General features: G+C 42.6%; 1 protein-coding gene across 1 annotated transcript; it reads left to right on the top strand.

The window, feature by feature from the left end:
- The first annotated feature begins 2,582 nt into the window (after positions 1-2,582).
- Positions 2,583-24,719, top strand: PGRMC2 (progesterone receptor membrane component 2). Its single transcript, XM_060778949.2, has 3 exons — positions 2,583-3,038; positions 21,940-22,095; positions 22,820-24,719. The coding sequence occupies exons 1-3, from the start codon at positions 2,663-2,665 to the stop codon at positions 22,915-22,917; spliced, it is 630 nt and encodes a 209-aa protein (XP_060634932.2). The 5' UTR covers positions 2,583-2,662; the 3' UTR covers positions 22,918-24,719.
- The last annotated feature ends 432 nt before the right edge of the window (positions 24,720-25,151 follow it).

Genomic DNA, 25,151 nt, shown 5'->3' with positions numbered 1-25,151 from the left:
ATGGGAAAAAAATTCCTGGAATTTTATGGTGCTTTGTAAAGTTTGTTTGCAAATGTATAAGCAGATAATAGGCGGAGGCACAGTTTAACTATTCCTAGCAGACAGTCAAAGTTCACAGCTTCTGTGAAGCAGACAGGAACAAAAATGCTAATTTGCACAGCTTCCTCTCTTTCTTTTCTGTCTCTTAAGTGTGTTTTAGGTTAAAAAGCTATACACACTTGCCTAGTTGTAAACGCATTCAAGCTAAGTGGGATTTGTTTTATTCATTTTTGCTTTATTTAAAGAGTTTGCAATCATTACATTATTATTATATTTATATCTTGATTGAGATGCAATCGAGAAACCAAAGTAAACAACAGTAAGATTAACATCCTCCTTATTCCTCCTCCCCATTCAACAAATAATGCAACAAAGTAAAGGGAATAGGAAGACTGGTATGGAATTGGTTATTGTATAAACTTCTTGCTTTCATATAAATTATAACATCACAGCACTAAAGCTCATAATAAAAGATGACAACTAAAATATCCAAATTAAACTTCCCCTTTCAAACTGTATATATTTTAACCATCCGATACTGAATTTATTTATTCTAGTGTCTGTTTCATCATTGAAGGAAGTACCACCTTAAATAGAATATTTTTGGTCTAATTTTCCATCTATCTTGACAACTTTTCCATAATGGTTATAAATCATACTTTTTAATACCAGATAATGAATAGTTGTAACCAATTTCTCACACTTGACCCGTTACTGATTAGCTGCCAGATGCAAAATCTCAGAAGGTTCTCATATAAAGAAATATTTTGTGTCCCCCCCCCCCCCTCATAGCTTGAGATTTTCCACAACTGGCATTGCAGAAGAAAACTCATGAATCAGTAAATCCCAGAAGAAACTGATAATCTCACTGCATGTGCCAGTGGGTGCCACTGAAGTTTATTCCTGTTGAGGATTTCACAGCACATCTTACTTTACTTTACTGTCTCCAGTTCAAACGCCAGTTTTGTTGTTGATCCACAACAAATAGTAGTAATATCTGCCATTATTATGGCTTGTTGTTACTGTATATTATATGTATATTGTTACTTATTATATTAATATATATCATTATTTATGTTATTTATATTTATATTATTACATTGTTATTTATTTTATATATATATAATTTACTTATGACATTTATATGCCGCCTTTCTCACCCGAAGGGGACTCAGAGTGGCTTACGAGTAAAAAGTAAATACATTTATTTCATTACATTATTTTATTAATACATATTACATTTATATCATTTAATACATTATTTTATTCATATATAAATACTGTTATTTAATTATTAATCATATTCATATATATTTATTATTTGTTGTTTATTTATTTAGAATATTTATACCTCATCCTTCTCAATAAAATATATTATATTACTTATAGTAATATATATACATTCATTTTTATTTTATTTTTCCATATCTAAAAATGATTGCATTTCTTATTTATTATATCATATTTAATATATATATTATTTATATTAATATATACATTTATTTGTATTTTATTTTTAAATATATATATAAATAATTGCATTTCCTATTTATTATATTTAATATATATATTATATTTTATATTAATATATACATTCATTTGTATTTTATTTTTACATACAAAACTTGCATTTCTTATTTATTATATTTAATATATATTATATCATTTATATCAATATATAAATTCATTTGTTTTTTTAAAATATATATAAAATTGCATTTTTATTTCTTATAATATATATTATATATATATAATTGCATTTCTTATTTATCATATTATATTTAATATATATTTATATTAATATATATTTGTTTTATTTTATTTTTACATATATATATAAATATAAATAATTGCATTATATTATATTTAATATATATTATATTGTTTATATTAATATATAAATTCCTTCGTATTTTATTTTAAATATATATAAAATTGCATTTATTATATTATATATATTATTTATATTAATATATAAATTCGTTTTTTATTTTTAAATATATATAAAAATAATTGCATTTATTATATATATATATATTCGTTTTTATTTTATTTTTAAATATATATATAAAATTAATAATTGCATTTCTTATTAATTATATTATAATTAATATAATATAATAATAATATATTATTCTTCTTCTTCTTTGCTCTTAGCCGAGCGCGCCTAATTCCAGTTTCCGAGTGGGATTCCCGCGCGCCGCATTCCTGGCTGGGGTCACCACGTGACACACTCCCCCCCCCTCCCCGCCCGCGACAAAGGGTCTCAAGCGCGAGAGCGAGAAAGAGCGCGTGCGCAAGGCAGCCAACCCGCCCGCGAGCCCGCCTTGCGTGCGTGCGTGCGCGCGCACCCCAACAGCCCTTTTCCTCTCCTGTTCTGCCTCCCGCCCAAACGCAGCTCCCCTAAAAGGGGAGGGGGAGGGGAAGCAAGAGGGAGGCAGACCGTTGGGCCGCCGCGTGCGCCTGCTTCTCATTCGTCCTCCCGGGCGCGAGCGAGCGCGGATGACGTGTCCTTCCCGGCGTCCAATCGGAGAGCCGGGTTGGGAAAGCAACCTCAGCGCGTGGCCCCGCCCCCCTTGGCCTCCCCGGGTGGGGCGGAGCGGTTCCTTTCAGGCAGGCCGTGATGGCGGACGATGGCGGTGGGAAGCTAAGGACTGAGCAAGGAGGCGGCGCCGAAGAAGGGGGAGGCGGCGCCGAGGAGGTGGCGGCGGCCGGGAGCTGGCTGGGAGGCGGCGGGGCCCTCGACATGCTGCTGAGCCTGGCGTTTGTGGCGCTGACGGCGCTCCTGGCCTACCAACTCTACAGGCGCTGGGCGAAGCGGAGCGGGGCGGGGGGCGCGGCGCCTGCCAGCCCGGCCGACGCGCTGCCCCGGATGAAGCGGCGGGACTTCACGCTGGAGCAGCTGCGCGAGTACGACGGCGCCCGCACGCCGCGCCTCCTCCTCGCCGTCAACGGCAAAGTCTTCGACGTGACCAAAGGCAGCAAGTTCTACGGGCCCGGTGAGAGAGGGAAGGAAAGGAGGAGGAGGCCCCACGCAGAGCATCAGAGAAGAGGCCCCAAAGGCCATCCAGACCGACCCCACGCCAAGCCTTCCCGGCAGATAGCCTCCACCACACGCCCAGGCAGTGTATTACTCTAGAGCAGGCCTGGTTAAACTTCGGTCCTCCGGGTGTTTTGGACTTCAACTCCCACAATTCCTGTAGGCTGTTAGGAATTGTGGGAGTTGAAGTCCAAAACACCCGGAGGACCGAAGTTTACCGAGGCCTTCTCTATAGAGTTGGAAGGGGCACCCAAAGCTCATCCATTCCAACTCCATTCTGCCATGTAAGAGTACACTATCAAAGCCATCCCTACAGATAGCTATCCAGGCTCTGCTTAAAGACTCTAGAGCAGTGGTTCTCAACCTGTGGGTCCCCATATGTTTTGGCCTTCAATTACCAGAACTCCTGGTAAACTGGCTGGGATTTCTGGGAGTTGTAGGCCAAAACACCTGGGGACCCACAGGTTGAGAACCGCTGCTCTATCACACATCCAGGCAGCATATTCCACTGCCAAACAAGCTCTCATGGCAGGTGTGGGCAAACTTCAGCCCTCCAGGTTGTTAGTAATTGTGGGAGTTGAAGTCCAAAACACTTGGAGGGCTGAAGTTTGCTCATATAATAAAAATATAAAGAATATAAATAGCATAATAACTAAATAACTAAATATAAATAACAGAAATAATGATCTTATATATGAATATAATAAATAATGTAATAAATAGACATATATACATGTAAATATATAAATCATAAGGATATCATTTATATCTGAATATAAATATATAAATAATAATATAAAATAACAGCAAGCTATAATAATGTCAAACATTACTACTATTATCCCCGGTGCTTTTATTTAAGGTGGTGGAATAGATACTAGAATAAATTCAGAATTGGATGGTTAAAAATATGTACAGTTTGAAAAGGGGAAGATTAATTTTGATACTCAGTTCTTGTGGGTTTTTTCGGGCTATATGGCCATGTTCTAGAGGCCTTTCTCCTGACGTTTCGCCTGCATCTATGGCAAGCTTCCTCAGAGGTGAGGTCTGCTGGAGCTGGGAAAAAAGGGGTTTATATATCTGTGGAATGACCAGGGTGAGACAAAGGGCTTTTGTAAGTTGGGCTAGGTGTGAATCTTCAATTGACCACCTTGATTAGCATACAATGGGCTGACTGTGCCTGGAGCAAACTCTTCTTGAAAGGTGATTAGATGTCCCTGCCTGTTTTTCTCTCTGCTGTTTTAATTTTAGATTTTTTTAATACTGGTAGCCAGATTTTGTTCATTTTCATGGTTTCTTCCTTTCTGTTGAAATTGTCCACATGTTTGTGGATTTCAATGGCTTCTCTGTGTAGTCTGACATGGTGGTTGTGAGAGTGGTCCAGCATTTTTGTGTTCTCAAATTATTTATTTATTCCAATAGGCAAACATTTGTACGTGTTTGTTGCTTTTACAGTGCAATACTTTCCAACTATTATTGTTCTATAATCATTTCTCAGTCTTTTATTTAAATAATACATATAAAGGCATCACAGGCTCTAACTTAATATCAGCTTCCTCCTTGTCTACTGTCTTATCGAATCCTCTTTGTACATTTTTAGTTTAATTTTACATTGAGATGTTGAATTATTGGTTACCATTCATTAACAAAGTTATCTCATGGTTGTCTTAATAGTACAGTTATTTCATCCATTATTAGCAAATATGTAATGTATTTTTCCCATTCTTCTAAGGGAGGTATCTGAGGTTTTCCAATATCTAGTATATACTATCCGAGCTGCCACTGTCATGTAAAACAAATGAGACATCCTCCTTTCAAATATCAAAAAAGAATCCACCTTTGTTTTACAGTTGGATTATTTTTTTGATTATACTTTAAAGGAGGATGCCTGATTCAGGCGGGGATCCCCTTTGGTATTTTGAACCGGTGTGTTTATGGGCTGGCGGAGAAACAAGCAATGCTCCACGCAGTAATAACAGGACACACACCTGTGAGGAAGAGTCTTGTTGCTTTACACACCCACATACAGGGAACTGGTGTCAGATGAGCCTGTCAAGGCCCTTCCACACAGCCATATAATCCAGAATATCAAGTCAGAAAATCCCACAGTGTTTCCTTTGAGCTGGGTTATCTGAGTCCACACTGCCATAAATTCCAGTTCAAAGCAGAAAATGTGGGGTTTTGTTCAGTTGTGTGGAAGGGGCCTGGGTTAGCTGAGTCCACACTGCCATATATTCCTGTTCAAAGTATATAATGTGGGATTTTATTCAGCTGTGTGGTAGAGACCCCCGACAACTTTGAGTGAATCTACATTGCTCACTGTAAAATTCATGCACTTTGAAGCTGCTTTTACTGCCACGGCTCAATGCTTTGGAATAATGGGATTGGTAGTTTGTCAAGGCACCAGCAGTCTTTGGCAGATAAGGCTAAAGACCTTGTAAAGCAACAGATGCCATGATTCCATAACATTGAGGCATGGCAGTTTAAGTGATATCAGATTGTATTACTTCTATGTTAGATGTACCCCTTCTGCCTCTGTTATCAAGTTGCCTGCTGCCATATGGCCACTCCATGAGTTTCACAGGTAAGGAGTCCTCAGAGGTGGTGTTGCCAGTTCCTTCACGTGGGTAAATACAACACCTAGGAATCATTGATGTCCTCCCATCCAAATACTAATCAGGGCTGACCTTTCCAAGATCAGATACCTTTAGGGTATTTTGGGCTAAGAGTAGTGTAAACAACATACTGCTACAGACAACAATCTAACATTTTTCTTCAAATCGCCTGCTACCTTGTGGCACCCGTGTTGGGTTTTCTTAGTCAAGGAAGACTCAGGGGTGGTTTTGCCTGTTCCTTCCTACGAAATATACTGTATGGCACCTGGCGTCCCTTGGCAGCCTTTCATTGAAGTACTAAATAGGGCTGATACTTCAAAGAACAAACAGGGTCTGATGTCTTTAGGGTATTTAGAGCAAACAGCAATATAAACAACATAGTGCTACAGACAACCTAGTGTGTCTGTCTAGAAATCTCTTGTTGCCAAATGGTTTTCTTAGACAAGGAATACTTAGGTGTGGTTTTGGCAGTTTCTTCCTATGAGATACAGCCTATGGCACCTTAGATTTGTTGATGGCCTCCCATCCAAGTAGTCATTGTTTTTGTGTAGGACAGTGTTGGCTCTAACTCTTCATGCTTCCAGTAGTTTTAAGTGTGCAGTCCTGGGTTGTAAACTGATCCAGGTATTGTTCTGGGTTGCAGATCCCATAACCCCTTAGCATTGGCTATACTGGTTAGGGATTCTGAAAGTCAATTTAAAAACATCTGTAAGAACTAGACTTCCCCTAGTCTCTCTCACCTAGACTCAAATATACCTGCTTATCTTTTCAGATTTTGAGGCCTCCTGTCTAGTCCATTTACTTTTGAATGTGCATACATGTAATTTCTTGAAATTTGGTTGGAATTCTAACTAAAGTCGGGTTTGTTTGTTTTTCATTAAGTGCCTTGGGCACTTATAGGACCCACCCAATGTGAACTGAGTTTTGGTTATGCTTTTCTTCTCAACATTTCCTTTTCAAATTTTGAGGCATATTATCTGATCCATTTACTTTTAAATATGCATACATGTAATTTCCTGCAATCTGATCAAGATTGTTCTAGTTAAAACCAAGTTGTTTTTTTTTCCAGAAAAACCTAGTTATTTTGTCATTGTGCAGGACTTTTCAACACAAGTATATTTTGGTTTCATTTCAGCAAGAAATTTAATATAGGTAGGCGGAGAAGTAATTTTGAAGTTCTACTTGTCCTTTAACTTCCACTTAGCAACCTCTCATCTTACTTACTTACTTACTTAGGCGATCCCTCGTTGGACGAGTAAGATGGTCTTCCGTTATGGATTTCTCTGTGGGTCCGGATGTGGCTGTGGAGCCCTATTCTTGCTCTGCATCTTCTTCCGCAGTGAGGGCATTGATTTCCAGGTGGAAGGCGGTCCCGGTCGGGGTTGGCTTGATGCGCCTTCCTCCTGGCACGTTTCTCTCTTTCACCCTCCACTCGTGCCTCCTCAAATTCTGCAGCACTGCTGGTCACAGCTGTCCTCCAGCTGGAGTGCTCAAGGGCCAGGGCTTCCCAGTTCTCAGTGTCTATGCCAGAGTTTTTAAGGTTGGCTTTGAGCCCATCTTTAAATCTCTTTTCCTGTCCACCAACATTTCATTTTCCGTTCTTAAGTTCGGAGTAGAGCAACTGCTTTGGGAGACGGTTGTCAGGCATCTGGACAACGTGGCCGGCCCAGCGGAGTTGATGTTGGAGGACCATCGCTTCAATGCTGGTGGTCTTTGCTTCTTCCAGCACACTGACGTTTGTCCGCTTGTCCTCCCAGGAGATTTGCAGGATTTTCCGGAGGCAGCGCTGATGGAATCGTTCCAGGAGTTGCATGTGACGTCTGTAGACAGTCCACGTCTCACAGGCATAGAGCAGGGTTGGGAGGACAATAGCTTTATAGACAAGCACCTTGGTCTCCCTACGGATGTGCCGGTCCTCAAACACTCTCTGCTTCATTCTGGAAAATGCTGCACTTGCAGAGCTCAGGCGGTGTTGTATTTCGGCGTCGATGTTGACTTTGGTGGAGAGGTGGCTGCCAAGGTAGCGGAAATGGTCCACATTTTCTAATGTTACATCATTAAGCTGTATTACTGGCATTGGAGAGGGATTGGCTGGTGACTGCTGGAACAGCACCTTGGTTTTCTCAATGTTCAGTGACAGGCCGAGCTTCTCGTATGCTTCTGCGAAGGTGTTTAGAGTGGCTTGTAGATCTTCTTCTGAATGCACACAGATGACATTGTCATCGGCATACTGGAGTTCTATAACAGATGTTGTTGTAACCTTGGTTTTGGCTTTCAGTCTGCTGAGGTTGAATAGCTTGCCATCTGTCCGATAGATGATTTCCACTCCGGTGGGAAGCTTCCCATCAACAAGGTGAAGTATCATAGCGATGAAGATGGAGAATAGAGTTGGGGCAATAACACATCCCTGTTTGACACCGGATTCCACTTTAAATGGGTCACTTTGGGAGCCACTGCTGTCCAAGACTGTTGCCATCTTGTCATCATGGAGGAGCCGCAGGATGTTCACAAATTTGTTAGGGCACCCGATTTTGTGGAGGATGGTCCAGAGAGCGCTGCGATTCACTGTGTCGAATGCCTTTGCAAGGTCGATGAATGCCATGTACAGAGGTTGGTTTTGTTCCCTGCATTTTTCTTGGAGCTGTCGTGCAGTGAAGATCATGTCTATGGTTCCTCTGGAGGGGCGGAAGCCGTTCTGGGATTCTGGGAGGGTGTCTTCTGAGAGGGGCAGAAGGCGGTTTGCAAGGATTCTTGCGAGGATTTTCCCTGCGGAAAGGGAAGGGAGATACCTCGATAGTTTCCGCAGTCTGTTCTTTCCCCTTTTTTGAAGAGGGTGATGATGGTGGCGTCCTTGAGATCTGCTGGGATTTTCTCGGTCACCCACACTTTTTCTATGAGCTGGTGGAGTTGGTGTGTCAGCTCAGGTCCTCCCTCTTTAAAGATTTCAGCAGGGATCCCATCTGGTCCACTGGCTTTGTTATTCTTCTGTTGGCTGATGGCATTGCTGACTTCTTCCAAACTAGGCAGTGCTGCAAGCTCATCCCTGGTTGGTTGTTGTGGGATTTGTGAGAGGACCTCTTCGGTCACGTTTGGAGCTGCGGTTCAGGAGGCTTTGGTAGTGTTCTTTCCAACGTAGTGCAATTGCGTTTTGGTCCTTCAGGAGTTTGGTTCCATCTGATGAGCGTAGAGGCTGTATGCCATGGTTTCTTGGTCCGTAGATGACCTTTGTGGCTTTGAAAAATCCCTGAGCATTATGGGTATCTGCCAGGTGTTGGATTTCTTCGGCCTTCTTTGTCCACCAGATGTTCTTGAGTTCTCTTGTCCTTCTTTGGACCTCAGCTTTTGCACTGGCATAGATCTTTTTCTTAGCAGCACAGTTGATGTCTCTCTGCCATGCTTGGAAGGCTTTCCTTTTCTTGTCAATTAGCTGTTGGATCTCGATGTCATTTTCATCAAACCAGTCTTGATGTTTCTTGGCTTGGTATCCAATAGTTTCTTCGCAGGCTTGGATGATGGAGGTCTTCAGTTTGTTCCAATGTTCCTCAACATTTTCGGGGTGTACTGTAGGTAGATGGTCCTTGAGTGCTGTTTGGAGATGGGCTCGTCTGGAGGGCTCCTGAAGGGCTTGGGTGTTCATTTTGCGCCTTGTCTTCCTTCCTTGGAGTCTGCGCTTGGGAGCGATCTTGATAGCCAGCGAGAATCGAATTAGCCTGTGGTCAGTCCAGCAGTCGTCAGCACCTGTCATGGCTCTTGTGAGGAGCACGTCACGGCGGTCTCTGGCACGTGTGATTACATAGTCTAAGAGGTGCCAATGCTTTGACCGGGGGTGCTTCCATGATGTCTTGAACTTGTTTTTCTGGCGGAAGAGTGTGTTGGTGATGACAAGGTTGTGCTCCGCACATTTGGTGAGAAGCAGGATGCTTCCATCTCCTCCCCTTTCTCTTTTCCTTTCTTCTCTCTTCTTCCTTTCCTTCCTTCTCATTCTTTCCGTTTTCTTCCCTTCCTTCTCTTCCTCTGCTCAGCAAAAGAGACCTGAAGGAGGACCTCTCATCACACAGTTGTAGTAGTACTAATAGTCCAAATTTTGCAAGAACTGATTTGGAAATATAATTCCTGCCAAATTCACAGAGATTTAATTCAGTCATTAAAAGACATTTGTTTTATTACTATATTGTAATATGATCACAAAGATTGTTCTTGATATACATAGTATTTAGCTAAAAAAACAGAAGTGCAAGAGCTAAATTGATATTATCAACTTTGTGGGTTGTGCCAAACATAAAAAGTTACTGATTGAGTCAGCTACTACAGACTTTTGTGATTATAACTAGTGTATTTCTTCAGTTCATTGTGATGCACCCTAATTTCTGTACCACCACCAAAAATATGTAAGACACACTTGTGATTCTAAGACACACCCCATTTTTGGCTATGTTTATACAGCTAGTCTCCAAGTTATGAACGAGATAGGTTCTGTAGATAAGTTGAATTTGAATGTAAATCAGAACAGGTACATTTTTAAAGTGTAACTCCAGTCCCATACGTATGTATCTATGTAAGCTTTGGATAGCCTTGAGAACGGTTAACATCCCTGTGGCATTTGTTTGTGGTCTGTGCCCCTGTTCAGAAGATTTCAGCTCACTTTCTGTCCCTGTGATAATTGGATTTTGAAAAATTTGGCTTGTTGTGGAAGCAAGGATTGATGATAAAGATTCCTTTTCCTTGTGATAACTCTTGGGAGTGAATTACCCTTCCAAAGGGTAGATTTCTCTCACTTCCTGTTGTCTCACCCTCGTTCTTAACCGAGAGTCATTTGTAAGTCGGATGTTTGTATCTCGGGAACTACCTATATAGGAAAAAGTGCCTCTTAGATTTGAAGAAAGACAATAATTTTATTTGTAGGGTCCTTAATTGATCTGCATAATTGATCAGATATCACTGACCTATTTATTTAAATATCTTATGTTCACAATCACACCACAGATTCGTCACTTGTAGTTATGGGGTGAAATGGGTGGTGAGTACAAATAGCTAGTGTGTTTCGGGCTGCTGAGTCTTATTCATCTGGATATTTGAGTTAATACCTGGTCTTCTGGGATATCTGGGTTCTGCAATAGAGAGTAATATGTCCTTTAGTAAGTGAATGTTTAGCTTGGAAACATGTTATTTCCAATTCTTAAACATATGTTGTTAGAATATAGTATATATATGGAAGGTTCTTTTGCCCATCAACAGTGTAATGAACAGCTCTCAGAGGCATGTGTCACCACTGTAAATGACACATGCCTCATACCTGACAAAATTAATTTGGCCAGCAACAATATACTAAACAATATAATAAATATCTTCTAGGAAAGATTTATTGCTAAAGATAAACAATAGATTTGTATCAGTTGTGCTATGAACAAAGAAAAAGGAAAATGTGAGTCTTCAGAAGTAATAGTGCTACAGTTCTCATCAGTCTTCAGCATTGGCTGTGCTAGCTAGGGCACATGGGAGTTACCCATGGGAGTGTTGCACATTTCATACCCCTGATGTAAACTGTGACCTATGAGGTGGAAAGCCTTCATCCTTTTGTCACTAGTAGGCAGCTAAAGGAATCTGAATAAAAATGTCCTATTTTCTTGGGTCTTAAGCAAAGTATCACCTGAATAGGAAATGAGTAAGCTTAGGATGCATCTATACTGTAGCATTAATGCAGCTTGACATGCTTTAACTGCCATGGCTCAGTGCGGAGGAAGTGTAGGAGATGTAGTTTGGCAAGGTCTTTAGCCTTCTCTGGCCAAGAGTGCTGATGCCCCACCAAACTTCAAATCCCAGGATTCCATATCATTGAACCATGGCAGTTAAAGTGGTGACAAACTGCATTAATGCTACAGTATAAATGGCATCACTTCCAGAATCAATATTACGCTGAAAGACGTTTAGGGTTGTAAACCAGATCATTAGAAAGATCAAAGCAGATAACTTGAATCCAAGGTAAAGTACAGTCTGTAAGTTTGGTGTCATTACTATTCTGTTGAAAAGGACACAGTGGTACAATGTAGCCAAAATGTTGTTTTCCTGTCGTAGTTAACTGTGAATCGCACATTGTGGTATCCCTGCGCCAGCGCAGGCCAGCTTCGGAACCTTCTAGAAAGCTCAAAGAATTGTATCCCCCTCGTGGCTCCACCTCCCCCTCCTCGAGTATATAAGGCCCTACGTGGAGCCCGCCCTCCATCCTCTTTTTTTCCGCCGTTAGCAGACAGCTAAATCGAACCTTACAGCTATTTTGGACTTGACTATTGGACTGTTTATCGGAATTAGCAAGGTAATCTAATCCCCCTCGACCCGGACTGGTACAAGGACTCTTCTTTGATATCCCCACTTTGCTCCCGACGGGCAAGATGGCTACCACCTCTTTCAAAAGGTGCTCAGCATGCCCCAACGTGCTCCCCGATGCAGACGGGCACAATCTCTGCCTGACTTGCCTGGGCGAGGGACACCTCACCCAGTCCTGTGCTGTGTGCGCGGCCTTCACGCCGCAGACAAGAAAAAGCAGGGAGCTTAGACTAAAGGCGGCCTTGTATGAGAGGGCCCTGATGCCTGACCTCCCAGGCCCCCGCACGCTGGGAGAGAAAACCACTCTGTTGCCTGGGGCCAAGCCACAATCCGTGGTCCCAAAGAAGAAGGCAAAAAAGCATGGGGAGAAGGCCAGGCAAGATGGCCTCCCAGTGCTTGCTCAAGAGACAGCCTCCGGGAAAAGGGCGGGAAAGACTTCCCCGGCCCTCCAAGCGGCTGCAGAGAAAAGCCCTTTGGTGCTAGCCGAGCGGCTACCGATGGAGACCCGACCGTCCCCTGGGCCGACCTTGCCATCGCCGGTTTCGGCGGGCTCCCCGGCACCGATGCAATCCCCTCCTACCTTGGTGAGGGAGCCGGATGCGGCCGAAGGACTCCTGGAGGCTCCCCGGCCTTCCGCCGGCATCGATCTTCCGAGCTCGGCCGAGCTCCACCTGCTCGAGCTCCAAATGCCTCCCTCCCCGGGGGGCGTGGCCGCAGATTGGGAGCAACTCGCCCCTCCCGCCAGGAGGGCGGAGGAAAGGCCCGTGATGTCATCAGGGGCTTCCCCGGCGCCGGCAGCGGAGGCGGAGTTCGCGGTCCCTGCTCCTCCGAGACCGAGGAAGCAAAGGGAAAAACGAGGCACCAGCAAGAGGAGAAGGTCCCGCTCTCCCTCTCGTCACAGCAAGAGGCGCGCTGAGTCCCGGCGCCGACGATCGAAGGCCAGGTCTCGCGCGGGCTCGTCTTCCTCCTCCTCTTCGAGTGACTCCTCCTCCTCCTCCTCCTCCTCCTCCTCCTCCTCTGAGTCTGCTCGCTCTGCCTCCACAGCGAGGAGTTCCAGGCGATCTCGTCGGGGCCAGAGGACTCAACCCACGATGCCTCAATGGGGACCCTATGGCCCAGGACCCTATCCGTTTGCAGGACCTTGGAGCTTGGGCCCTGCTGGACATTTCATGTATGCTCAGCATACAACCCACCCTTTCGCCCCCTTGGCGGGCATGGACGCAATCCAGGGTATCCAGCAGAGGGGATGTGGAACTGCAACCACTGTGTTTCCCCCCACACCATCGGCCTCAACATCATTGATTGCTCCCCCTACTGGTGGACAAAGACAATTGAGCTCCACTCAAATTGCTAATACTGAGCAGGGCTCTAATTGTGTTGAGCAAAGTGTTTGTGTTGAACGTTTGACATGTACTGACCCGTCAAATTGTGAAGTTGTTAATTCTGTGAATGCTAACCCTCCTGCACCACCGAGCACCCCTCAGGTGATCCAGGAGTTGACAGTACCTTCAGGTGATCAGACCGCCCTGGAGCTAGAGGAATCAGATTCCTCTGCTGAACCATCTGATTCCCCTCAGGCTAGGGAGACACCTGACCCTACACCACTGCCACCGGATTTTAATAAATTCACGTCGCTAATAGATAGAATGGTTAAGGCTCTCGACATATCAGCACCAAAGGCACAGGAACATGTCGAGGACCCAATGTTCCCGTCCGAGGAACAGGCCACCCCTACACCCACATCACTCCCAATGCTTCCATATCTTTTGAAGCTGGCCAAAATCCTAGACGCTGCCCCGACTAGCGTCCCGGCCACACCCAAGAGAGTCGACTCCTTATACAGGATCGACCTCTCGACTGCTAAGTGGGTGGCTAACCCGCCGAAGCCCAACACAGTGGTGGCTGAGGTGGTGAAATCAAAGAAACCAAAGAGCACCCTTTCAGCCCCTCCTGACAAAGAGGGCAAGAAATTAGATCTCCTGGGAAAAAAGGCCCATTTAGCGGCAGGATTAGTTACTAGGATGGCGCACTACGCTACCTATATGTCCGGTTACCAAACATTCCTATGGACCAAAATCCTCCCTCATCTGGACAAACTCCCGCCTGAGGAACAACGCTTCCCAAAGGCATTGCAAACAGAGGCCTTATTGTTATCAAAGGTCCAGAAAGACTTCGCAAAGCACCTTGCGGAGTCAGCGGGCCACCTTTTCGCTACGGCGACGTCTATTCGTAGACACGCGTGGTTACGCACTGCCAACTTATCTGAAGAGGGCAAGGCCCTGGCAGAGGACCTCCCTCTGCATGAGGGAGGCCTCTTCAACCCAGAAACGGACGTGACCCTAAAAGAAAAGCAGGAGGTCAGACAAGCTGCTGGTAAGTTTGGCTACGCCTGGCAGCCGTACAACCAAAGCCGCCCTAGATGGCAAGCTCCTTCAAACCAATACCGCAGGAATTTTAATAATTCCTTCTCTGGGCCGGCCAGGGGTAGGGGCCCACCGTCCCCCAAATTTCAGACCAACAAGAGAGGTTCCTATTCTTCGAAGGCAAGGTATCAGCCATACCAGGCCAGATCTAAGAATCAAGGTGCCTCAAGGAAGCGTCTTTGACGCCTCTGCTGAGACAGCTCCCAGGGAATACGACGGTTCACCCAATCCCTGGTTTATATCCCCCCAGTTACCGGTTTCTATCGACTCTGATGCCGTACCCAGTTGTCATGCCCCCACCGCCCCCCCCTAACTATAATAATAGGCTACAGGCCTTTTATAACAGGTGGGCCAGCATCACCACGGACAAGTGGGTGCTTTCTATCATTCAGAATGGTTATGCAATTGAGTTTCAAAGTATCCCGCAGGTGGGCAGGGTGAGGAGTACCGCCCCTTCGGAGGCGCTACTCTCCGAGATTGACATTCTCTTGGGGAAGGGCGCTATTTCACCTGTTGCAGTTTCAAGTTTCCCTTCATGTTTTTTCTCGCGTTATTTCATAGTTACAAAAAGGGGCGGCGGCTTCAGAGCGATTATGGATTTAAGAGACCTAAATAAAGCAATCTTTCCAAAGAAATTTCGTATGGTGACGCTGTCGTCTATCATGCCCCTCATACCAGAGGGCGCATGGTTCGCCACGGTAGACCTACGAGACGCATATTTCCACTTGTCAATAGCACCTCACCACCGCCGGTTCTTGACATTTATGGTGGGCAGCAGAGCCTTCCAATACAATGTCCTCCCGTTTGGACTTAGCACCTCGCCCAGAGTATTTACAAAGTGCATGGCGGTGGTAGTAGCACACTTACGAACTCAGGGAATAGTCGTTTATCCATACATTGACGACTGGATTATTATTGGAAGATCCGCTTCCCAACTACAAAAACATGTGCATATCACTTTGTGTCTCCTGCAGTCCTTGGGCCTGGTCGTCAACGTGGAGAAGTCCTCCTTGGAACCATCCCGCAGCATCCTGTTCATTGGCGCATTCCTCGACGCAGTGACGCGCAGGGCTTATCTTCCACCGGAACGGTTCTACAACCTACAGGTGCAGGTGAAGTCGGCCCTGGATTCTACCACAGTGTCGGCCAAACAGGTCCAGACACTCTTGGGTTACATGGCCTCCACTACAGCGGTGACGCCCTTTGCACGCTTGCGCATGCGCCCCCTTCAATCATGGTTTGGGTCAGTCTTCAACCCTATCAGGGATTGTCCCAAACTCAGGTTTATACTACCCAGGGAGGTCAGTATGTCCCTAGTATGGTGGCTACAACCCCAATTTGTTTGCTCGGGCCTTCCGTTCCAACTCCCATACCCCACCAGAGTGGTTACAACAGATTCGTCACTGACTGGATGGGGCGCCCACTCACAGGGACTGGTAGCACAGGGGAAATGGTCTCCAGAAGAAGCCACCCTCCACATAAACGTTCTGGAACTGCTGGCCGTAGAAAGAGCGCTAAAATCATTCGAAGGGCTCGTTCTCGGCCAGGTCGTTCAGGTGTTGACAGACAACACAACTGTCGTCTTCTACCTGAACAAACAGGGAGGCACACATTCCCCCCAACTATTGAAACTAACGTTGAACATCTGGGAATGGTGCATTCAGAGACAGATATACCTATACGTTACCCATCTCCCGGGCCAGGAAAATTCATTGGCAGACACCTTGAGCAGAAATCCGTTAGGTCACCACGAGTGGTCGCTTCACCCCCTGGAAACGACCAGACTTTTTCGTCTTTGGGGGTATCCTCTGATCGATCTGTTTGCCACCAACGACAACAAGAAATGCGAGGTGTTTTGCTCAAGGCTACCAGTTCCCAGGGAACAGGGATGCCTGGGAGATGCGTTCCTCAGGCAATGGGGAGGGGGGCTAGCATATGCATTTCCACCCTTTCCCCTCCTCATGAGAGTAGTGGCGAAACTACAAAGGGACAACGCTTATTGCATTCTGATCACTCCATGGTGGCCTCGCCAGCCATGGTTTGCCCCTCTGCTACAACTATCGAGAGGGAACCACATGAGACTGGGGAAGAGAGTCGATCTTCTAACATCCCAGGAGGGCCAGGTGTTGTACCCGGATGTTCATCAGCTGAAACTGTCAGCATGGTTAATTCTGCCCCAAGAACAGATAGGGTCATGAATCTTCCCCAGAGTGTCAGACAAATTATCGAGGCTGCACACAGACCCTCTACTAAGCGATCATATCTATTTAAATGGGCGCGTTTTAAGGAGTTTGCTAGGTCTAGGAACCAAGAACCGGAGGTCGCCCCTATTTCCACAGTTCTGGAGTTTCTGTCTTCACTCTATGATGCAGGACTTTCTAATTCTTCTCTAAAATGTTACCTCGCAGCCATTTCGTGGTTTAGGAGGAAAATGGGACTGCCGTCATGTTTCTCTGACCCACTAGTCAAATGGTTTTTGAGGGGTTTAGGTAATGTTAGACCGGCTGTAGCCCCAATTGCACCCTCTTGGGACCTTGAGCTGGTTCTCTCGGCTCTGATGAAACCTCCTTTCGAACCTTTGGCTACTGCAGAGCTTGGGCCCCTTACATGGAAAGTGGCCTTCCTAGTGGCTATTACATCTGCCAGACGAGCTAGTGAACTTTGTGCACTTAGAATAGATCCTCCTTATCTCAAATTTCACAAGGATAAGGTGGTTCTTCGCACGGATGTAGCGTTTCTACCTAAGGTAGCCACAAGGTTCCACATGTCTCAGGAGGTAATTCTTCCGGCATTTTTTCAGAACCCGGAGACTACTATGGAGAGGGCTCTGCATTCTCTCGATGTGAGAAGGGCTTTAGCCTTTTACATGCAAAGAACTGCTGACTTCAGACAATCCCCAAGATTGTTTGTTAAGTATCGAAGGGACACTAGGGGTGTCCCAGTTTCCTCTCAACGATTGTCAGCATGGATTGTTTCTGCTATTCGCACATCTTATAGACTAGCAGGCAAGGAACTACCCCGTCAGGTTAAGGGCCATTCGACGAGGGCTGTAGCAGCTTCTACAGCGTTTATGAAGGGCATTCCCTTAGAGACGATTTGTAGGGCTGCTATTTGGGCTTCTCCTTCCACTTTTGTTTCCCATTATAAGTTGGACTGTGTGTCGAGAGGAGAAGCGAGATTTGGTAGAGCGGTGCTGTTTTCGGCAGTGGCATGAGCCCACCGTCCGGTGTATAGCTCGCTAGTCTACCACAATGTGCGATTCACAGTTAACTACGACAGGAAATGGAAGGTTGCTTACCTGTAACCGTGGTTTCCTGAGTAGTTACCTGTGAATACGCACATACCCTCCCTTCCTCCCCTCGAGTTCATGCCACTTCCTCTATCAGCTTTTACGGCGGAAGAGGATGGAGGGCGGGCTCCACGTAGGGCCTTATATACTCGAGGAGGGGGAGGTGGAGCCACGAGGGGGATACAATTCTTTGAGCTTTCTAGAAGGTTCCGAAGCTGGCCTGCGCTGGCGCAGGGATACCACAATGTGCGTATTCACAGGTAACTACTCAGGAAACCACGGTTACAGGTAAGCAACCTTCCATTCTTGCTGCTCGTTTGGTTTCAGTGACATTTATGCTTATGCCCCAATCTCTTGAACTAAGTGGGAGCACTAGTATGCAAAATTATATTAAATTGCATTGAGGAGGGAGGATGATACATGTAATATTTTCTTTTGGTCAGCTGCCCAGAAAGTTTCCATTGAAACATTGGAATTTGGTTTGGGGGCAAGAATTGGCTTGTAAACAAATCAGTTGTCCTACTGAAATCATATCTATAAATGGGGGGGGGGGGGGGGGGAGAGATCTGGAGTTTGTTTGATAAACTTCTTTAATAATGAAACATTATTTCCACAAAAAAATAGTTATGCAGTACAACTCCAGTATCTGTATGCCCTCTCTGGGAATTCATTAGATCCTCCAGGGCAACCCTGTGGTAACTTCCAGTAGAAGTATACCATAGAATGGTTTGGAGGGTCTTTCCCTATGTTGTATTATCCAGCGTAGTGTGTTCTGTGTGCCCAATGCTCTTCATACATGCAGAAAAGACCTGCTAGATTGATGGCTTTCATTACAATCTAAAACTTACAAACTTCTGGGTGATCTCTCTTCTTTTGTAGCAGTGAACAGGCCTTCTCTAAACGAAAAATAACTGGTTTTAGACGTTTTAAGGTGTATCTCATTGTTTCTGTGTTACAGTATTACTTGGGACTGTTGAGTCTATTGCTAGTTAGTGAAAATAGTTTCAGTGCTTTGGATAGCTCTTTTAAAATTCAATCTAAAATCTAGATCAGAGTCATCATCCTATTGCCATGAAAACTGCTACTATGCTGCCTAATATTAAGTGAGAATAGTAGTCTCTTGTCTAAATGGGGAGGGGGCTTCTCCATAAGAAAGTAGCCACAGAAGAGGTGGAAGATGAATCTCCATCTTGTGTAGATTTGGCCACACTTTATTCTTCCATTCTTTGAAATCTAAATCTGACTCATGACTTGTGATCTTCATGAGATTAGTAGGTTTTTTTTCAGCAGTATATACCGATAAAGCCATGTTTCAGTGCATGTCACTGCATTTAAGTTGCTTAAAGCTACTTACTGCAAGCAATCCCCAAGTAACGAACTAGATAGGTTCTGTAGGTTTGTTAAGATGACTTAGTTTGTAAATGAGAACAGATACATTTTAAAGTGTAACTCCAGCCATAGAGAGAGGGGGGAGAGGGAGGGAGAGCACTTTGGATAGCATAGGGAAGGGTTGACACCTCTGTAGTGTTTTCTTGTCTCGGCACCCGTTCAGAAAATTTCACCTCATTTTCTGTCCCTGTGATCATTGAATTTTGAAATTTCTCTCACATCTTTTTGTCTCACCTCCATTCTTAACTCTGAGTCATTTATAAGTTGGATATTTGTAACTCGAAGACTGCCTGTATTGTGAGTTTAAACTTATTTTGATTGAATTCATTTTTAGTAACTGAAAGGGTTTCATAACACTTAGATATGGATATGAACAATGTCAGTCCTAGAAATCCAGAGTAAATGGATATGTTTTACTAGTTGATACATGCATATTCCTCTTAATGCCCTCTCAGCTGTTAGATGTGGGAACAAGGATGTAATCCCTAACTACAATGTCAGTCCATTTTTCAGAAATGTAATCTGTAATTAGATTATCATTAGTTTTTACTTCCTTCTTTAGGGGAAATGTAATACAATATAGTATGATCCCCATACACACATCCGACAATTCTCTAGGAATTGTCTAGGTCCTTCAAGGCAAATCTATGGTAATGCTATGGTAATGCTAGTGGAAGTCATTTGTTTCTATCAGGTTCACTGTTACTCAGAATTTCCTGTTTGCATTGTAAATTCAGGACCTTATCCCCTGCAGATATGGGAGGCATAGTATATTTGGTTGTGTTGTTTGTCATAAGAACAACAAAAGTGAGAATGTTTGCTAAACTTAAAGAGATTTATTGTTTTATAAATGTTGCAAATGTAAATAAAAGTACTGGAAGGATGTAGCTATGCAATATTCTGCTGTGTCTATTTTGAGGAGAGGTGTGGTTTTGAAAAATGCATCTTTGATATGTATGCCTGCCTTCCTGAAATCCAAACATTTTTAACTTTGAGATATTTTTGAGTATTTTTTCAACACTTTGTCATAAGTTGTAAATGTGTATTTATAGATTGGATGCACATATCCTCTTTGTATTTATCAGACAGTTTCTTCAAGAATTGTGTTTGTCCAAAACTAATTTAAGATTACAAAAGATCTGTTGTTTCTCTTATTGTTGTTGTTGTGTGACATTTGTCTTCCTCTGAGGCCGAGACTGTGTGATTTGCTCAAAGTCCACACTGGTTCTCACTGTTTCCTTATCATGGATATGGGACACTGACTATCTTACATTTGCTAAAATTATCTTGTTTTTATTCGGTAGCTGCTAGTACAGTAAAATAAACCCACCCCTTTTATTCAGAAGTAATTAAATTAAATGTCTGACTCTGACATTAAACTTGAAGTTATTTGTTCTGTATTACCTAACATCTGTTTAGCTTTGCAGAAGTATCATTTCAGAATGCTTCACTTAAAATAACAAAATATTGTATATTGGGAAAAAAATCATATTTCATTTTCTGGAAGAGCCAGTTAAACTTTTCTTGCCTTTTTCTATTTCTCATTTTAGCACACATTGGTCCTGTACCACTTTGTCCTCCTAATGTCCATATGATATCAAATATGTGGTGATCCTAATAGGTGCTTTCAGTATAAGTATTTAAAAATCCATCTTCCTTGAAGCAGAAGGCTCATTTCCTCTAGTTTTAATTTCTGCATTCTGTTTCTAATGACTAGTTAGTGATTTACTGCCTATTGTGTAATCTTAAGATTCCAGTTAAATTATTTCCAAAGGTTAAATTGATAAATATTAGTTGTGTTGCCAAATTCCATTACAGCAGACTGCCAAAGTCCTTAGGTACCAAGAAACAGGCCCAGTTTGCCAACACTTTCAAAAGATAAGCTGGAAAAGAGCAGGATTTTCTCTCACCAATCCTATGTAGTTGTGTGTGGTTGCCTAAAATAGGCAAAGTAAATAGCATCTGTCTCCAGAACCCCTTATTATGTATGAACAGCAAAACAGAGCTGGAGGAGAGGGAAAGCAGATAATCTTGCCTCAGCAGCTTTCCCCAGCATGTTAAAAAATCTGTAAATTTTGTCAGCAAAATTAATATCTTAAGAAAAATGGGTATAGTGAAAAAAATGTCATCTCTGGATACTTTTGAAGAAGCTTACATGTGGTCTCTAGAAGGTTGAAAATGTTTTCATTTACATATACAACTTTCCTGTTCCATTTCACCTGTGGATATTGGGCGGTTTTGGGGGGGGGGGGTTAAGTTGCTAAAGCATTTTGAATTCTTTATTAATTCCATGTTATTTCTTCCTCTTGTACCACATTTTCTGTTAAAAGTAGTCTAAAATATATCAATCCAGTTTAACTGCATTGAAATGCACCATGAGTCTACACTGACCATATAATGCAGTTTCAAACTGCATTATATGGTAGTGTAGATGAGGCCAGAGATATACCAGTGTTTGGGTGCAAAATTATTTTTCTTTCCTGAATAAGCTTATCCATTCAAGTTTACTGAACTTTGAATATAAGATCTGATCTTTTATCATGTGTTAATAGGGGAGAAAAGTGTGGAGCTTCATTGATTTAGTGTGAGAATTGGCTAACTCTGGGGACATTTTTAGCTCCCTAAAATAAATTAATTAAAGAGCTAGATTATTTGCTAAAGCCAAGCATTTAGAGGGAATTGCAGTGTTCTTTTGTTTTGGGGTGGGGTTTGTCTACTAAATTTATAATTCTGCTTTAGAGAAGGCAACAGTATTATCCTGAAAGGATGGAATTATCTAATGTGTAATTAAGTTACTGAATGTCCCTTTCTTTCTATTTTCAGAGGGGCCTTATGGAATATTTGCTGGCAGAGATGCCTCAAGGGGACTAGCAACTTTTTGTCTAGATAAAGATGCACTCAGAGATGAATACGATGACCTATCAGACTTAAATGCAGTACAAATGGAAAGTGTTAGAGAATGGGAAATGCAATTTAAAGGTAATATTGTAATTCACAATTCTTTCATCCAGTAAAAAAAGTAATTGCATAGCCAGGGGTGCTATTTAAAGAGGTTCCTCAGTTACTGTGCAGAAATTGCTGGTAATGGTAATGACTTTCAGGTTCAAATGTCATTCCAGACTCAGTTTATGTAAACATTAGTTTCATGTGAAGTATGAAGTATGTGGTACAGAATATGGAGCATTGTTACTTGTAAGCTGGCATGGCCCAATAACAACAAGATCTCTAGTACTTAAAATAATAACAGGTCAGAGAATGTGAAGGCAGTTGCTCCTAATAGTTGTCTTCACCTTCATCTCACTGCTGATTTGAGGTAACAATTTGAGTCTATTTTCTCACAATTTGAGTGGCAGCTTCTTTTCATACGTTTCTGTAGACTAGGTAGTGTTGAACTCTTGTTAGAGAAAGTCGAACTGCAGCTTTGGAAGTGCTCATAGACAGCTGGAGCACATCTGTAATCCCAGTACCACTCAATTTCCAATTTTATGCCCTGCTTCTAGATATTTCAGAAGCTAGTCATTCTGTCTAGCAAATCATTCATGCACAACAGCTTCAGTCCCAATCTCTTCTATGTTCTTTCCAGTGCATAATACACTGCAGAAGCAAATCAGCATATTATGCTGTCTGTTAATTTGAACTTTAAAAGTATGTTTTGTATAATTCAGCTTCTTTTGACTGCAACATATCTTTTGTCTTTTCCCAGAAAAATATGACTATGTAGGTAGACTCCTAAAGCCAGGAGAGGAACCGTCAGAATATACAGATGAGGAAGATACCAAGGATCACACTAAGCAGGATTGAACTTTGTAAATTACCAAAGTCAGGGGCCTTTGGAACTGCAATCTCTTATTTCCCGTCATCGAATGCCCTACATCTTTGGGTACAATTCATCTGCTGCATAAAACATGATGGGTTTTGTACAACATCTTTCGGTGAAGATTTCATTACTAGGCACTCTTTGTGCTGCCAAACATTTTTGTTGTTGTTGCAGTTAAAACTGTAAAGTCTGAAAGGCTTCATTAATGATGTGGGGCCAGGGATTTGAAATGCAAAGAAAACTATTCCTTTTAGCATGTTGAAGCCTTTGAACAGTTTATTTACAAGCTTAAGTGTTTCATATGCCATTTTTACTCCTTCAGCACTAAATGGAAAAAAAATAGTTCTATGGATTCCCAAGTGAATTTGGCTAATGAAATGGGAATACTCAAAACTATTTTGTGGGCCACTGGTTTCCATGGCAAAAAAACTAGCCCATATGACTGCAGATTATGGAGTGTCAGATAGATTCTCCAAGAGGAAAATTTCTCTGCAGAAGCTGTCATCTGAAACCTGCCTTTTATGCTTTTCTTTCCCCTCAATCAAATCACAAGAATTGTGCCTTATTTCACTTAGAGACTTGAATTGTTTTAAGGGAAAAGCCCAAACGTGACATGAGTCACTAAAAGCAGCATTGAGGACTGGTTAATTATTCAGTTGACTGGAAAACATTGATGTCATTCTGTATATAGATGTAAAGGAATACTCAGTGTTACTGCCATATATATATATATGTTAATATACACGAACTTAATTAGCAGTGTAATGGCCAAATGCATTCCCCTTTGCTTTTTAAATAAACCCTCTTCCCTTTTCCATCCCTAAGGAACTCCTGAAAATTCAAGGATCCTACCCTCATATTTGTAAAGTGAAGGGTGTGCATGGGTGCTTGAATGCAAGAGATGGGAGGATGGTTCGTACAGATACTGTAAATATGAATACCATTTTAATAAAGCATGTAAAATACCAAATGTGCTGTCAAGACTTTATGTAGATGCTGTTAAACCAATATTGGTTGCCAGGACTCTGTATGAAAGAAGAAATCTTGGGAGATACTGAATATTTTTGCACTGCTAGTAAATAAAGCTTTACCCAGCTATCTTTTTTATTTAGTCATCACGAGAAAATCACAGCAAGATGTGACTGGGCAGTTTATATAAATATGTAATGAGTGCAATGGCACACAACAATGGAGCATATCTATATGTAGAAATGTTTTGGTAATCAGTTTTTGTTAAAAGGTTGTCATTCCTCTTCTCCCCTTCAGTATTTAATGACACAGCTTCTTTAGACTTTGCCAATATGGCAAGTAAATCCAAAACCAATAATGCTTTCTTGAAGTAATCTGCTATTATCCCGCCAGTAAAACACTAAGCCATTCTTGGCAACCATCATTAACCAGGAAAACTATGTAGAAAGACATCAGTGTGTCTATAGAGTATGCTAAACATACTTTGCTGTTTTCTGTCTGATGTCTCAAGCAAGTAACATCCTTGTCCATCCATCGTGACCAAACAATTCAGCTCATGTTCTGGTTGACTCATGGTTAGAGACTGTCCACATGGTGTCCCCAAGGAAGATTTTTCTGTACCTGATGTCTCTTTCTTTTGTGTGATCATACTGCTGTCCATTGGTAATTTGAGAATGTTTTAAAGCCTTTATTGATGAGCCACAGTTACAACTCCTCTACTCCAAAATTTTATTCCATAATTAAAATTATGCAGTCTGTTTCAAGAAGTGAAGAACCTGTGTTCCCTTTTTTAAAAATAAAGTATTCTGTAGATACATTGTTGGTGTGTTTTTGTCATTTTTACCTCCTTTCAGGATAACGGTGTTCGAAGCAAACATCAGTTTCCTACTTGGGGACAAACAATTAGCATCTGAGGAAACCACCCTCTTGTTTAGATAGTAACAAAAACCTTAGGCTCGTGATTATGATGAGGAAAAGTGAAGAATTGGAAGTTCCTTTATGACTGGTCAGTCTGTTGGATACCATTGCACGTGATTGTTCTATTTGGAACATGCTGCACTAGCTGCTGGGAGATTTTTTAAATTCTAAGAACCCATTTTTATTTTCTTAGCACCTTTTAACAAACACTATAATAAGTGGCAATATTACTTTTTAAATTAACCCAGCATGTTTTCCCATGGGGCTGACCTTCCTTTCCAAAAGAAATCTGAAGCTGATGGATAGGGTCTAAAACAGTGGTTCTCAACCT

This window comes from Anolis sagrei, chromosome 5 (genome assembly GCF_037176765.1).
Source record: "Anolis sagrei isolate rAnoSag1 chromosome 5, rAnoSag1.mat, whole genome shotgun sequence".
Classification (NCBI taxonomy): Eukaryota; Metazoa; Chordata; class Lepidosauria; order Squamata; family Dactyloidae; genus Anolis; species Anolis sagrei.
The sequence above is the reverse complement of the archived record's forward strand: the minus strand, read 5'-3'. Positions and strand labels throughout refer to the sequence as shown.

Bases quoted from the DNA above. Each gene is read 5' to 3' on its own strand.
- PGRMC2 (XM_060778949.2), top strand. From the start codon at position 2,663: ATGGCGGACGATGGCGGTGGGAAGCTAAGGACTGAGCAAGGAGGCGGC. The intron at 3,039-21,939 runs GTGAGAGAGGGA...TTCTATTTTCAG, and splicing joins CAGCAAGTTCTACGGGCCCG to AGGGGCCTTATGGAATATTT. The intron at 22,096-22,819 runs GTAATATTGTAA...GTCTTTTCCCAG, and splicing joins ATGGGAAATGCAATTTAAAG to AAAAATATGACTATGTAGGT.